The sequence below is a fragment of the Cornus florida genome, unplaced genomic scaffold (genome assembly GCF_030987335.1).
Source record: "Cornus florida cultivar Cherokee Brave unplaced genomic scaffold, ASM3098733v1 CherokeeBrave_3.0.0_Hap2_Chr11, whole genome shotgun sequence".
NCBI lineage: Eukaryota > Viridiplantae > Streptophyta > Magnoliopsida > Cornales > Cornaceae > Cornus > Cornus florida.
The window spans coordinates 65,095,870-65,112,307 of record NW_026775581.1 but is presented as its reverse complement, the minus strand read 5'-3'; the positions used below and the strand labels follow the sequence as shown (position 1 = coordinate 65,112,307).

Genomic DNA, 16,438 nt, shown 5'->3' with positions numbered 1-16,438 from the left:
CCCCTGTTACGACATGACACGACTCACAAGTTGCCTCCATTACAACACGACACAATGCACTGACAACAACATGACAAGATGCATATATGATAATACGACATGACTCCCAGGTAACTATGCAACACGACTGACAAATTATTGTGCAGTCTGATATGACTCACAGACAATAATGAAACATGACTCACAGGTGACCATGCAACACGACATGACTCACAAGTAGCCCCCGTTACAACATGACATGACTCACAAGTATCCCCCGTTACAACACATGCCAGCTCACAGGTGTCCCTCGTTACAACTGACATGACTCACAGGTATCCCCCGTTACAACAGTCACAGGTAACCCCCATTATAAAACTCACAATTGTGTACAGACAACTGCCTAATCTCACAGGTATCCCTCGTTACAAAAGAATCAATCATAATAATATCTCATTTCCTCTATAGACAATCCCTCTTCATGTGGCCCGATTAACCACACCGAAAACAAACTACGGAACTAGGTCTATCAAGAGGACACTTCGCCTTGCGGTGTCCTGCCTGCTTACAGTGGTAACACACCAAACTTGTCTTAGAAGGCTCTGAAGAAACACCAACAATAAGAGTAGCACTTGCCATTTGCTGCTCCTGAGAAAATAGTGAAGCACATCTGTGCCTCTTCCTATCCTGACTCCTGGAAGAAGTACCCACATTAGTACCTCATTCCTGAGAACCCACAGTACCACTCCTCTTTTGCCAATCCTTGGCTTCTACTTCTGCCATCAGTGCTTTCATAACCGCTTCCAAATAATTCTTTAATCCCAAAAGTGTCAACCCCAACCTAATAGAACGATTTAGGCCGTACACAAAACGCCATGTCTTCTCCTCCTCGTTTCCTAACACATCCGAAGCAAAACGTGAGAGAGAAGTGAACTTATTCTCATACTCCGTTACTGACATGTCACCTTGCTTGAGACTATCAAACTACATCGTCAATTCCCGTCTCTTAGTCTGTGGGAAATACTTTTTAAAGAAAAGACTCTTGAATGCATCCCAACTCATACTGTCAATACCATGCGCGTTAGTCATGGTCTTCCACTACACTGCCACATTACTAACAAACTTGTACATAGCTAAGGTGATCTTCAACCAATCATCGGGCACAACTATTGCCTTGAAATGCTTTTCAACTTCATCTAACCAATCGCCTACAACTAATGGGTCTGGACCTCCCTCAAATACTATTTTCATGAGTATGTTAAATTGAAGCAGGTACCCAAGATTCCACTCCATCTCCGTCTTTTGCGGCTGAATAGTCGGTTGTGGTACCACTTGAGGAGCTGTGGTACTCGCTAAATTCTGAAAGGCTGAGGCTACATCCCTTGCTACTAGAACTTCGTCCTCCGGTACTTGTGGATCATTATCCACCTCTCTATCTCGGTCTTCTCCCATCAAAACCCTGTCTGGTTGGGATGGCCCTTCACCTGCTCGCTGTCCAACTTCATTCGAATCCATCACGTCACGTAGTCTTCAAACACGATTTTACAATGATAACCAAATGATCAAAACAAGAATACATAAAGTAGCTCAATCCACGAGCTACGGTGCTCACACCAATCGTTCAATAAGAACTAAACATTCAGAAATGTAGAAGTAATCAAGCCCCTCACTTATGTGGATCAAAACCTTCCGCAACTCAACATACAACACTGTCCCAAACACTCAAACCCGTCAACAATGAAACCAACAAGTCATGTATACATCCACTCCTTAGTGGATGAACAACCACAACGTGAACCTCAGCATGCAACTACATCCCAGAATAGGATCATAACTATCATGCCCAACTAATTGTAATAAGAACTTGTATAACATGCTTTTAATAACACTAAACATTTAACAGTTAAGCACGTAGTCAACTAAGCATGCTTTCATCAACAGTAACAGTTAACAATTAACCACGTAATGAATCAAGCATATATCAAGTAAACTTAATCATATAATTAGTTACACATAAACGTTTAACGTTATACAATTAGGCATGCTTTAAACAAATATAACCATTTCATTAATCATACAAATAATTTCATGTAAACATTTGGCAAATAGGCATGCCTTTACATTAATCAATCAACGACTTAATAACAATAAATAGCTTATCATTTAGCATGCTTTATTTTATTCGTGAGTTTGTAAATTATAAAATCAACTCGTATACAAACATATAACAATTAATCATGCTTTTGAACTAAATAAACTGAATAAACAACAACAACATAAGTGTGCAATCACGTTAAATCCAACTCTAACCTCACTAGGTCGACCCTACCCGTCGTCCTTAGGTGTTTGAACCTAAAACTTTGATACTTATTTTGTAACGACTTGAACCCGTGGGTTCGAACCGTTAACTGGGTCCTCACCCGAACCCGAGGTCAACTAAGTCATACCATCCATTTTCTGTGTCCATGACTATCAGACGAGTCAATCTATTGTCTAAATGCTCTAAGACACAACCTTACAAAGAGGGTCAGATGCATAGGTCAAAGAGGAAGGGTCAGCTAACAGACCATAACCGTTCAACATATGGTCGGTCAGTCTAATATACAAGGTCGGTCGTTCTGACCTACATGGTTCGGTCGTTCTAACCTAGAATGGCTCGGTCGTTCTGACCTTAGATGGTTCAACCCTCAGCCGTTAGGAGAGAATGGCCTTCAACCGTTCGGAAAGGAAGGTTCGGCCCTCGGTCGTTCGGAAATGAAGGTTCGGCCCTCGGCCGTTCGGAAGAAAGGTTTGGCCCTCAGTAGTTCGGAAAGAAAGGTTCGGCCCCCGTTCAGAAAGAAAGGTTCGGCCCTCGGTTGACGGAAAGGTTTAGCCCTTTAGCCCTTGGCGGAAAGAAAGGTTCAGCCTTCGGCTGAAGGAGAGGTTCAGCCCTTCAACCCTCGGCTGAAAGAAAGGTTCAGCCCTTGGCTGAAGGAGAGGTTCAGCCCTCGGGTGGCTCTACCGGTCAGCTGGTTTTCCTTGTCAGCCGGCCGACAGGCCCTGGTTATCTGCTATCTATAGCCTGGTAGTCCAGAACCCTAGATTCTTAATGAGCTGAACTTGATAATCAACTTGATGTGCAACCGAACCCAAATTCATGTCAATAAACATGACATTTAAAAATGAAAGGCATCTACAACTGATCAAAACTTAACTCTATTACCCATTCATCATGAAATAATTACATAGTCTCATTTTATACAATTAAAAAGAATTAAATACAAGGATGAGGCCTCCCTGGCCAAAATTTACATAGCTTTAATATAAATAAAATGAAATAAATTTCTAGCTACATCGGTGTCCATGGATGCACATCATTTTCTGGCTTGTCTTAGAATTCCTGAAAAATGTTAATGATAATAGGGTGGGCTCAACAGCTTAGTAGGAAAAAGTCTAAAATACATTCCTAAAAATCCCGTGAGCCGCAACCAAAAAAGAGGAGATCAGGAAAAGGGATCATGGGAATACCAGCCACAACATCATACATGAATTTTCACAAATTCTCAATCATTTCATCACCAATCATGTAGATCAACAACAAATCATGCTTCACAACTCAATACTGGACAAACTAAACATGCTCACACCAACAAGATTTACATGTAGAGAACACATAGGAAACTCACTAAAACCATAGGAATTCATAGTTTAGACTTCCCCTACCTCAAGATATTAACCCAAGCTCCAAGCTCCGAACTCAAATCCCACCAAAAGCTTGTAATATCAGTACCAAAACGTAGCTCTTGCAGTGATCTATAATTTGTTAACTCCGGCTTAAGCCAAATCTTCTTCTAGCATGAAGAAATTCTAGAGAGAAGGAAAAGAGCAATATAGAGAGAGGAAAAACATGTCTGCTGAAGGAAAAGAAAAGAATGGGTAAAAAATGAAGCCATCCTTTTTGGTATCTAGAACATTCTAGGTTGGTCCATGAGACTAAAATAACAAAGATGCCCCCTTAAACTTCTTTACAACCTCAACAATACCATAAAATATGTAACGACTCGAAAAGATACTAAAATAATAATAAAAATCTATAAAAATTTCGGCATGACTTCCACAGAAAATGTCCCTCAACAACCTGTAGAAATACAAAAAATAAATGCAATGGCCTCACTGGGTCTTAAATCTAACTTATCCTGTCCCAACGCACAATTCAAATATTATACTACATTCCCAAAATAGTTACATACATACAAAAGTCCCGTTCCTCCATCTCATCCAAACATGGAACCCATTTAAGTTACATCAAATTACTGTCCATAAAATGTAGCTAGAATTAAAAGTCCATAACTTACAACATCATACTAATTAAGCTAAAGTGTCACAAGGTAGTTAATATTACATTTACAAAATATTAGAGTCTAATACAAAAGATAACAAAATAGAATGGGTTTTCAAGCTCATCTAAACCTGTGGTGGACCGTTGTCCGCCACCTCTTTTCCATATCCTGAAAAAAAATGTTAAAAATAAGGGGGTGAGCATAAACTCAGTAGGAAGTGTCTAAGACACACTTCTTATGTCCCCGTGAATCTATACAATGAATAGATAAAAAGTGAACGGGATCATGCCATCGGAAAACACACATTCTCAACCACAATAACAAGTATATAACAAATATCAACCAATCACAAATTTACCACGATGTCATGAAGTGCAATGTTATACAAATGTCACTCCCCATTTCCGAAACAATTCCGTTTCAACAACCAAACCGTTAGTGTAGTCCGACCCAAGGCACCTCCATGGTGTCACGAAAGGAAAGTTGGTTAACTATCCACGACCATAAGGCATCTCCAAGGCATCGCACCCGGCCTAGTTAACTCAACTACATTCCCTTCTAGACTACACCAACATCACGAACCACTAGGATCCTCCTAGGCGTCCGGTTTTCACAACACTTTTAGAAAATATTTTCCCCAAAATAATTTTTATTTGTTCTAACAATTATTTTTCCCCCTTTCTCTTTCCCAATGGATGCATGAATACTTCATGCTTCAAATCATTAATTTAACTATATACTTTCACATATTTCCATTTACATTATCATCACAATTTAATGAAAATTTCTAAACATTCATTTCCTTTATTTATTTATGACCATAGCATCCATTTTTCTTCAAGACAATAAATAAATAAATAATCATGGAAACATACAACACATTAAACACTAAGCATGCTCATTTATATGAACTCAAATAACACAAGGAGCACAATTATCATTATAATTACAAAGAACTACAACAATAACAAGCTAAGTAATTATAATTTAGCATGCTTAGAATCAAATTTAAGAAGAAAAATTTACCAAAGGCCAAGAAATTGTAGATTAGAACACCCCTACCTTAATGGAAGTGAAAACTCCCAAAATCCCCAAATCCAAGCCCAAGAACCCTAGAATTTTGAACTCCTTGGAGTGCACCAAATGATGATTGGTTCCTATCAAATTGAAGGCCTCGACGAGCTCAACAATTTTGCTTCACAATGTTCTACCAAATTCCCAAAGGAAAAAGCAAGATCAAGGTTTGAATGGTGAAAGCAAAAAATAAAACAAATGGTCCAGAGAGAGAACTTGGAAACTGCCGAGAGAGAGCATCTGTAATGGCCTTATGGCCTTTTTGATGTTTTTAATAGTGGTGGGGCCCACTTGTTTTATTTCTTTTTCTTTTAACCTCAATTATATATATATACATATATATCACAACATTACATTCTCCCCAACTTTAAAAGATTTCGTCCCCGAAATCAGGCCATACCTGAGGGAGAAAACAACTCTGGATACTTGGAGCGAATCTCCTGTTCGAGCTCCCAAGTAGCCTCCTCAACTCCATGATGTTTCCAAGGAACCTTTACCAACGATATCGTCTTTTTCCTTAACACCTTCTGTTGTGTGTCAAGAATCTAAACTGGTCCCTCTTCATAGGAAACATCCACATCAATGTCCACATCAACCCAACTTAAAATATGAGATGGATCTGGCTCGTACTTCCGTAGCATCGACACATGAAAGACATTATGAACCCTGTCCATCTGTGGTGGCAATGCTAGTCTGTAGGCAACCTCTCCTACGCGGTCCAAGATCTCAAAAGGTCCAATAAATCGTAGCGACATCTTGCCACTCTTCCCGAACCTCATCAACCCCTTCCTTGGAGAAACCCGAAGAAAAACATGGTCTCCCACCTCAAAGGATAGCGGTCGTCTCCGCCTATCTGCATAATTCTTTTGTCGGCTCTGAGCTGTAAGCAATCTTTGTCTGATCAGCTTAATCTTCTCGGTAGTCTCGAGTACAATGTCGGGTCCTAAGGCGGTTGTCTCGCCCACCTCAGTCCAACAGACAGGAGACCTACAAGGTCTACCATACAATGCCTCAAATGGAGCCATCTGAATACTCGCCTGATAACTATTGTTATAGGCAAACTCAATAAGTGGAAGGTGATCCTCCCAACTACCACCCAAGTCAAGTACACAGGCTCGAAGCATATCCTCCAAGATCTGGATGGTACGCTCCGACTGGCCGTCCGTCTGTGGATGAAATGCAGTACTAAGGTGCAACGCTGAGCCAAACGCTGCTTGAAGTCCTTCCCAGAACTTCGAGGTGAACTTAGCATCCCTATCCGACACAATAGCCACTGAAACTCCGTGCAATCTCACAATCTCTTTCACATAAAGTACACCGAGTGTCTCTGCGTCATCTGTTGCCTTAATAGGCAAGAAGTGAGCCGTCTTGGTCAATCTATCGATAATGGCCCATACGGCTTCATTTCCCCTCCATGACCTAGGAAGACCTGTCACAAAATCCATTGCAATCTCCTCCCATTTCCACTGCGCTACCGGCAACGGCTGCAATAAACCAGCTGGTCTCTGGTGCTCGGCCTTCACCTGCTGACAGGTAAGGCGCTTAGCTACAAACTGTGCAACATCATTCTTCATTCCATTCCACTAATACTGACGTCTCAAATTGTGATACATTTTGGTACCACCCGGATGAACTGCAAAGCGGGAAGTATGAAACTCCCGTAAGATGTCCTCACGACAAACTGTCGGAACAACCAACAAACCCCTAAACCGTAGACCTCCATCTGCATGTAAGGTCCAATCCTTGACGATCTCGCCACTGGAGATCAAAGTGTAAATGGCATCCAAAGCTGAATCCTGTCTCTGTGACTCAATCACCCATTTAACAAGAGTGGGTTGAGCCACGAGACTAAACAAGAATACTGACTCACTGCCATCATCATCATCATCAAAACAATACAATCCCATTTCAGCCAAATTTTCCAGCATTTTCCATTTCCGAATGGCTAAACTAGCCAAAGTCCCACGAGATTTCTGGCTTAAAGCATCAGCTACCACATTTGCCTTGCCAGGATGATACTGCAATTCAAAGTTATAGTCTTCTAAGAATTCAACCCATCGCCTCTGTCTGTTGTTCAAGTCCTTTTAGGAGAAAAGGTACTTGAGACTCTTGTGGTCCGAGAACACCTCAAATCTCTCACCATACAAATAGTGTCTCCAACACTTCAAAGCAAATATAACTGCCGCTAACTCTAAGTCATGAGTAGGGTAGTTAAGCTCGTGAGTCTTCAACTGTCGAGACCCATAAGCCACTACTCTATCATCTTGCATCAGTACACAACTCAAACCATCACGTGAGGCGTCACAATAGATCACATAACCTAAGCCACGCTCAGGTATCACCAACACCGGAGCCATAGTCAACCTTGTTTTCAACTCTAGAAAGGATGACTCACAGGCCTCATTCCATGCAAACTTGATCCCTTTCCTGGTCAATCTGGTCATAGGAGCTGCCAAACGGGAAAAATCCTTCACAAATCTCCGATAATAACCCGCTAGGCCAAGGAAACTCCGGATCTCAAAGACATTCTTGGGTTGCTCCCAACTCAAAACTGCTTCTATTTTTGAAGGATCAACTGAAACCCCACCTTCCGAGACAACATGTCCCAAAAATTTCACCTCTTGTAGCCAAAACTCACACTTTTCATACTTGGCATACAAACGGTGCTCCCGTAGAATCTGCAACACTATACCCAAATGGACCTCGTGCTCTTCCCGAGTCCGTGAATACACAAGAATATTATCCACAAAAACTACCACAAACTGATCCAAGTAATCGTGGAAGACATGGTTCATTAAATCCATGAATGCCGTCGGCGCATTGGTTAAACCAAAAGGCATAACAAGAAACTCGTAATGTCCATACCGCGTACGAAACGCGGTCTTTGGAATATCCTCCTCTCTAACCCGTAATTGATAATAGCCCGACCTCAAGTCAATCTTCGAAAAACAATTGGCTCCCCTCAACTGATCAAATAAATCATCTATCCTTGGTAAAGGATACTTGTTCTTGATGGTGGCATGATTCAACTTTCGGTAATCAATGCACAACCTCAAAGAACCATCTTTCTTCTTAGCGAACAAGACCGGTGCACCCCACGGTGACACACTCGGTCGGATAAAGCCTTTCATCCTCAAATCATCAAGTTATTTCTTCAATTCTTCTAATTCAATCAGTGCCATAGAGATTGATGCGGTACCAGGCATCAAATCAATAGCAAATTCCACCTCTCGGTGTGGAGGCAACTCAGTCAAGTCCTCTGGAAACACATCTAGAAAATCATGCACAACTGCTGGATAATCAACCCCATAAAACTTAACGTCATCATCGGCGAAAAGACTAGCCAAGAATAATGTCCGCAATCAACCCCATAAAACTTAACGTCATCATCGGCGAAAAGACTAGCCAAGAATAATGTCCGCCGATCTCGACCCCTAACACCATAAAATGAATGAGTGAGAGGATCACACCGATCTCCCACAAAACAGAAACAATCCCCATCCGGGGTACACACTGAAACTCTGCCCCTGAAACAATCAATGACAGCTCTGAAGGATGACAACCAGTCCATCCCAAGAATGACATCAAATCCCGTCATCTCGAGAAGGATGAGATCGAACTCAAGAACACGTTCGGCAATTGTGATGGAATAACTCCTACAAACTCTACTAAGAGCAACTAAAACCCCGATAGGCATGTCAACACAAAGCGGTCTGTCTAACTGACTGACCTCTAAACCCAATGCCCGTGCAAATGATGAAGCAATGAATGAATAAGAAGCACCAAAATCAAACAATACACGAGCCCAAGAATGGGACACAAGAAACATACCCCTAACAACTGAAGAACTGGATGGTGACTTGGCTGGAGTGAGTGCAAACACGCGACCCTGGGTCCTCTGCCCCTGGGAACTGCCTGTCTGATAGCCAGACTGCTGAGTAGGTGCACTCGAGGAAGCTCCCCTACCAAGTCGAGAACTCTGGGTTGACATAGCTGGCTGAGACGGCTGAGGTGGTGGTGGTGGTTGAAACCCTGACTGAACTGTGGCAGACTGCATCTGCCTCTGCTGTGAACCTCCACCTCTGCCCAAACCACTGCCCCGCTGTGGACAATCTTTCACCTATGGCCCGGCTGGCCACACCCGAAACATCCACCAGACGCCACCTAAATCTAAGTACACTGGGACTTGTGATGCCCTGGCTGCCCACACTTGAAACAAATCATCCGAGCTACCTGTGTCTGAGTGCATTGGGACTTGTAATGTCCCAACTGCCCGCATCTGAAACAAGTAACATTCGGTCTAGAAGACCCCATGGACACTGAAGCTGTGGGTGCAGATCTAACTGGCTGCTGTCCCCTGAACCCTGACTGCTCATGCTTCTGCTTCTTACTTGATTGACCTTCGGAGAAAGTACTCATACCCCTGTTGTGCTTGTAGGACTCCTTGATAACCTTGTTGTCCTTACTCTCAGCCTCAACCACTAAAGCCTTTCGCACTGCTTTTGCATACTCTGTCGGTTCTGAAGCAGCTACAATTGGCCTAATGGTAAGATCAAGGCCATCAACAAATTTCTCTATCTTTTCTTCTTCATCATTAGCAATTCCCGGTGCAAATCTCAAAAGTGATGTAAACTTGTTTTCATACTCTGTAACTGTCATACTTCCTTGCTTTAACCCATCAAACTCCTTCTTTAGTTCCCTCCGCTTAGGCACTGGAAAGTACTTCTCATAATACAACTTCTTGAATGTAGCATATGTCATAGTATCCAGATTATGGGTGTGAGAAACGGTCTTCCACCAAATCTCAGCATCGCCTACAAAATTGTAAGTCGCCAATGTGATCTTCAACTTGTCCGTTGCCAAATTCATGGCATTAATATGCTTCTCCACCTTATCCAGGAAACTGTCCGCAACAAGCGGATCTGGACCACCCTCAAACAAGGTTGGCATCAACTTCACGAACCTGGCAATGTGAGAAAGAGTATCATCTAGCTCATTTGTCTTCGGAGGTGGTGGTGGTGGAGCCGGTGGTGGCACAAACTGTGACGATGACGCACCTGTCGGTCGATATGCATCAAAAATAGCCTCTTGAATGGCTAACCTAATTTGTTCCCTATTCATCTGAAAAGGTGGATCAATAGTCCCCCTCGCTTGTCCCTCTCTTGGTGGGACCAAATCACGCAATAAGATATCTTCCTCAACTTGCTCCTGATCCCTTTCCACGGGATTGGAGCTAGAACTTTCCCCGGGATCCCTTCGTGTTGCCAAGAAGCTATAAGAAAAGGAAACGGATCAATTACGATGACACTAAAATACGCACGAGAACGGAGTCCTCACACGAATGATTTGACAAGAATGGAAACACATAAACACTTTCCATACTTCCAAAATACCCAACTAAGGATAAACATAATCATAATAATATACAACAACATTAACCACTTAACACGTAATGATATAAGCATTTAAACAATTAAGCATGCCTTTCAAATAATTAAACACCTTAACACATAAACATATAAGCATGCAATCACGTAAGCAATTAAACAAGTAAGCAAATAACTCAACTCCCCATGCAATTCTAGGTAGGCCTCTACCCGCCATCCTAATGGTATTCGAACCATGGCTCTGATACCAAATTTGTAACGACTCGAAAAGATACTAAAATAATAATAAAAATCTATAAAAATTTCGGCATGACTTTCGCAGAAAATGTCCCTCAACAACCTGTAGAAATACAAAAAAGAAATGCAATGGCCTAATTGGGCCTTAAATCTAACTTATCCTGTCCCAACGCACAATTCAAATATTATACTACATTCCCAAAATAGTTACATACATATAAAAGTCCCGTTCCTCCATCTCATCCAAACATGGAACCCACTTAAGTTACATCAAATTACAGTCCATAAAATGTAGCTAGAATTAAAAGTCCATAACTTACAACATTATACTAATTAAACTAAAGTGTCACAAGGTAGTTAATATTACATTTACAAAATATTAGAGTCTAATACAAAAGATAACAAAATAGAATGGGTCTTCAAGCTAATCTAAACCTGTGGTGGACCGTCGTCCGCCACCTCTTTTCCATATCCTGAAAAAAAATGTTAAAAATAAGGGGGTGAGCATAAGCTCAGTAGGAAGTGTCTAAGACACACTTCTTATGTCCCCGTGAATCCATACAATGAATAGATAAAAAGTGAACGGGATCATGCCATCGGAAAACACCCATTCTCAACCACAATAACAAGTATATAACAAATATCAACCAATCACAAATTTACCACGATGTCATGAAGTGCAATGTTATGCAAATGTCACTCCCCATTTCCGAAACAATTCCGTTTCAACAACCAAACCGTTAGTGTAGTCCGACCCAAGGCACCTCCATGGCGTCACGAAAAGAAGGTTGGTTAACTATCCACGACCACAAGGCACCTCCAAGGCGTCGCACCCGGCCTAGTTAACTCAACTACATTCCCTTCTAGACTACATCAACATCACGAACCACTAGGCGCCTCCTAGGCGTCCGGTTTTCACAACACTTTTAGAAAATATTTTCCCCAAAACAATTTTTATTTGTTCTAACAATTATTTTTCCCCCTTTCTCTTTCCCAATGGATGTATGAATACTTCATGCTTCAAATCATTAATTTAACTATATACTTTCACACATTTCCATTTACATTATCATCACAATTTAATGAAAATTTCTAAACATTCCTTTCCTTTATTTATTTATAACCATAGCATCCATTTTTCTTCAAGACAATAAATAAATAAATAATCATGGAAACATACAACACATTAAACACTAAGCATGCTTATTTATATGAATTCAAATAACACAAGGAGTACAATTATCATTATAATTACAAAGAACTACAACAATAACAAGCTAAGTAATTAAAATTTAGCATGCTTAGAATCAAATTTAAGGGGAAAAATTCACCAAAAGCCAAGAAATTATAGATTAGAACACCCCTACCTTAATGGAAGTAAAAACTCCTAAAATCCCCAAATCCAAGCCCAAGAACCCTAGAATTTTGAACTCCTTGGAGTGCACCAAATGATGATTGGTTCCTATCAAATTGACGGCCTCGACGAGCTCAACAATTTTGCTTCACAATGTTCTACCAAATTCCCAAAGGAAAAAAGCAAGATCAAGGTTTGAATGGTGAAGGCAAAAAATAAAACAAATGGTCCAGAGAGAGAACTTGGAAACTGCCGAGAGAGAGCATCTGTAATGGCCTTATGGCCTTTTTAATGTTTTTAATAGTGGTGGGGCCCACTTGTTTTATTTCTTTTTCTTTTAACCTTAATTATATATATATACATATATATCACAACATTACAAAATATCACCCTCCACTTAATTCCACTAATACAATATACATACATGAATATAAATACACAAACACATGTGAAATGCCGATGATGCCCCTCCCTTAGGATAAGAAAACCGGGAGAAGTTCCCGAGTCCGGAAATCGTCCCGACTTCAGAAAAATTCTAAAAATGAAACCGTCATTTCTAATTGACTTAGAATGACAAATAAAACACACATTTAAAACCCTCGGCTCAAAATGACCAAAACGCCCTTTGGGGCCCGCGTGGCACGCCAAACGAGGAAATGATTAAAATAATCTAGAAAATCAATTAAATTCCAGAAAATAGAAAATAGGAAAAATCGGTAACATTACATGATTGGCTCTGTAATTTTTTTAATTATTTTTTTTTTTTTTTTCTATTTGGTATTCACAGACACATGCCTTCATGGAGACTCGAACCCTAACCTCTCTTTAAGAAGTAAGAATCGAATACCGCTAAATCACTAACATGTTAGTTTTAATTTTATTTTATGCATTCATGAAGCTATGATTCCAGTTGAAAAATGGAGATAAACTATATATATTATACATGAATTGGTAGTGTTTCTAGTGATTGAAGGTTAATAACTTTGTATCTGGTAAAGCTGTATGTGGTCTTGGTCAGTTACAGAAAAAGAGAGATTAAAAACCTTTTAAAGTGATGCTGGTAGGGATAGTTTGGGCATTTAAAATTTTTATTTGACTGAAATTTAACGGGCATGCTGATACGGGAGGTCAGAGCTAAATAAGCGTTGGTGAACACACAAAAACAAATCTGTTAAAATTTTTATTTGACTGAAATTTAACGGGCATGCTGATACGGGAGGTCAGAGCTAAATAAGCGTTGGTGAACACACAAAAACAAATCTGTCTAGTTTTCTGAATCTGATGGAGCAGCTATTGACTTCATTTCTTCTGCACCCATATTTCTTCTCTGGGCTTCCTTTATTATTCATAGCGTTCCTCATCAAGAAATGGCTCCTCAATACTTCTACTATCAACAAACACCTACCACCTTCACCACCAAAGCTCCCAATTATAGGGAACTTCCACCAACTGGGCTCGCTCCCTCACCATCCACTCCGATCTTTAGCTCAAAGATATGGCCCTCTCATGCTGCTTCACTTCGGCAGCACGCCGACACTGGTCGCTTCGTCCGCTGACGCTGCTCGAGAGATCATGAAAACACATGATATTGTCTTCTCAAACAGGCGGAAATCTATCATAGCTAAACGGCTTCTCTACGATTACAAGGATGTATCCATGGCACCTTATGGTGAATTCTGGAGGCAGATGAAAAGCATTTTTGTGCTCCAGCTTCTAAGTAATAGAAGAGTTCAATCTTTTCACTTTGTCAAAGAAGAAGAAACAGCCCTCCTGATGAAGAAGATGGAAGAATCATATTCTTCATCCTCGCCATTGAATTTAAGTGAAATGTTCACGCTGCTAACGAATGATGTGGTATGCAGGGCTGCTTTTGGGAGGAAGTACAGTGGATGGGGAGATGGGAAGAAGTTTATGCGGCAATTGAAGGAGTTCTTGGGGTTGTTAGGCAGCTTTGATGTTGGGGACTTCATTCCATGGCTTGGATGGATCAATCATGTCACTGGTCTTTATGCCAAAGTGGACAGAGTTGCAAAAGAGATTAATGAATTCCTGGAGCAAGTAGTTGAAGAGCGTATGAATGTCCTGAAAAGGAAGAGTAATGGCGATGAGAGAGTTGAAGACGAAGACAGCGAGGATTTCCTAGATATTTTGCTTAGGATCCATAAAGACAATAGTGCTGTTGATAGAGATTGCATCAAAGCTCTCATCTTGGTGAGGATCTCTCTCTCTCTCTCTCTCTGTGTCGCAATGTATAATTTTATTAAAGAACCAGCAAAATACAACACAACACCCACTCCTAAGGAGTCACAACAATACAGACACCACATCATCTAAACAAGGAAAAATAAAAATGAAGCATCAGCATCAGAAAACAACAAAGCTGTAGTATATCCTGTTGAATTACTAGCAGAAAGGGAAGAGGCTTCAAGTGAAGAGCTGCTTTCCAAACTTATGGTAATCCAGTCAAAGTACTCTTACTAGATATTTCCCAATTACTAGCCTCACCAGATATATTCAACTAGCCTCGTGAATCTGATCCAATCCGGTGAGAACAATTTTTAATGCAAAGAGCATTGACCAAGTCTCAACTTTCCAATGAAAACAGAATGCAGCTGAAACTATTTAACTTTTTGTCATGCTCTCTCTGCCGCTTTCTCCCCCCTGTGTGTGTGTGTGCATGATGGCTAGTCGCAGGGATATTCACATCAAGGATACTCACATATATTGAACTTTACTAACCATCTGAAGTTGTTTTATCTTCTAATTCTTGTAGAACATCTTTTCTGCTGGAACTGATACCACCTCTGCAGTCCTAGAATGGGCAATGACAGAGCTATTAAGACACCCAGGAGTCATGAATAAAGCGCAAAATGAAGTGAGAGAGATTCTTAAAGGCAAACCAGACATAACAGCTGATGATCTGGAGGAAATGTACTACCTTAAAGCAGTGATAAAAGAAACTCTTCGTTTGCATCCTCCTCTCACGGTACACGGACGTGAAGCGAGCGAAGATGTCAGAGTAATGGGCTATGACATTCCAGCCGGAACAATGGTTATTATCAATGCTTGGGCAATCGGAACAGACCCCATGACATGGGTTGAACCTGAAGTGTTTCATCCTGAAAGGTTCTTGAATTCTTCTATAGATTTCAGAGGGCATGACTTTGAATTGATTCCATTTGGAGCTGGCAGGAGAGGCTGCCCAGGAATCTCCTTTGCAATGGCCACCAATGAGTTTGTGTTAGCAAATCTCGTGCACAAGTTCAATTGGGCATTGCCTGGTGGAGCCAGGGCAGAACATCTGGACATGACTGAATGCCCTGGTGTAACATTCCGCAGAAGAATACCTCTCCTTGCTGTTGCAACTCCATGTTCTTGCTAGTGTAATCCGTGACATTGTCATGTTTGTTGCATGTTTCTTGTTTTCGAGAATAAAACATATTTAGAGTGAGTGTGTGTAAATATAGACCAAGTAGTCTTAGCTTAAAGCATTATTGGATTGTGAATTAGATAATATGAACTAAAGACTTTCAAAAAAAACTCTCTCACTTCTCACATTTGTTTGTGTTACACTCGTCTTGTCTGATATAGATGGAGGAATATTGGAATGTAATTCTGTACTGAACACAGGATTGCACTTGGATACAGGATGCTGCCAAGGTGACTAACCCAGTATATAATTTTTTCGGTTAATGATATAATATTAGAGATCAATCAACGCAAGTGACAAAATGAAATATCATCACTGTTACAAAGAGCCTAACAGTGATGATATTGAAGTTCATTGAATCTGTCAAGGATACTTCACATGCTGAATGGCAAAATTATCATCACTGTTGGAAAAGATTCCACAGATGATAAGGATAGCAAAATTATTGAAGTTCATTGGATCTGTCAGAATCCTGAATGGCAACACTTCGTCACCAATCAAACAGGGACCACCAAGAGATGGGCCAAATGACAAAGTTCCTTGACAATTTTCAGAGAGATAAAAAAGAGCTACACAAACAAACTTGTCAGGAGCCTTGATAAGATTGACAACAAAATTAATAGAAAAAGACAGTGATTAATCTAATAGTGACCATGAA

At 40.7% G+C, this 16,438-nt stretch overlaps 2 protein-coding genes and 1 long non-coding RNA gene across 3 annotated transcripts; 1 reads left to right on the top strand and 2 right to left on the bottom strand.

Annotated features, from left to right (window-relative positions):
- Positions 1-3,990: 3,990 nt before the first annotated feature.
- Positions 3,991-10,837, bottom strand: LOC132281208 (uncharacterized). The gene is made up of 3 exons (XM_059782935.1): positions 10,812-10,837; positions 9,204-10,644; positions 3,991-4,466 (listed from the first exon to the last, which is right to left on the bottom strand). Exons 1-2 carry the CDS (start codon positions 10,835-10,837, stop codon positions 9,543-9,545), a joined length of 1,128 nt encoding a protein of 375 aa, XP_059638918.1. The 3' UTR covers positions 3,991-4,466; positions 9,204-9,542.
- Positions 10,838-11,167: 330 nt separating this feature from the next.
- Positions 11,168-12,612, bottom strand: LOC132284601 (uncharacterized). The gene is made up of 2 exons (XR_009472320.1): positions 12,364-12,612; positions 11,168-11,469 (listed from the first exon to the last, which is right to left on the bottom strand). It is a non-coding gene; the product is annotated as an uncharacterized LOC132284601 (long non-coding RNA).
- Positions 12,613-13,523: 911 nt separating this feature from the next.
- LOC132284600 (cytochrome P450 736A117-like) lies at positions 13,524-15,907 on the top strand. The gene is made up of 2 exons (XM_059786711.1): positions 13,524-14,561; positions 15,124-15,907. Exons 1-2 carry the CDS (start codon positions 13,632-13,634, stop codon positions 15,730-15,732), a joined length of 1,539 nt encoding a protein of 512 aa, XP_059642694.1. The 5' UTR covers positions 13,524-13,631; the 3' UTR covers positions 15,733-15,907.
- The last annotated feature ends 531 nt before the right edge of the window (positions 15,908-16,438 follow it).

Excerpts from the sequence above, each read along its gene's own strand:
- LOC132284600 (XM_059786711.1), top strand. The coding sequence starts at position 13,632 with ATGGAGCAGCTATTGACTTCATTTCTTCTGCACCCATATTTCTTCTCT. Across the intron at positions 14,562-15,123 it reads GCATCAAAGCTCTCATCTTG|AACATCTTTTCTGCTGGAAC; the intron begins GTGAGGATCTCT and ends TAATTCTTGTAG.
- LOC132281208 (XM_059782935.1), bottom strand. The coding sequence starts at position 10,837 with ATGCTTATATCATTACGTGTTAAGTG. Across the intron at positions 10,645-10,811 it reads ATATCATTACGTGTTAAGTG|CTTCTTGGCAACACGAAGGG; the intron begins GTTAATGTTGTT and ends CTTTTCTTATAG.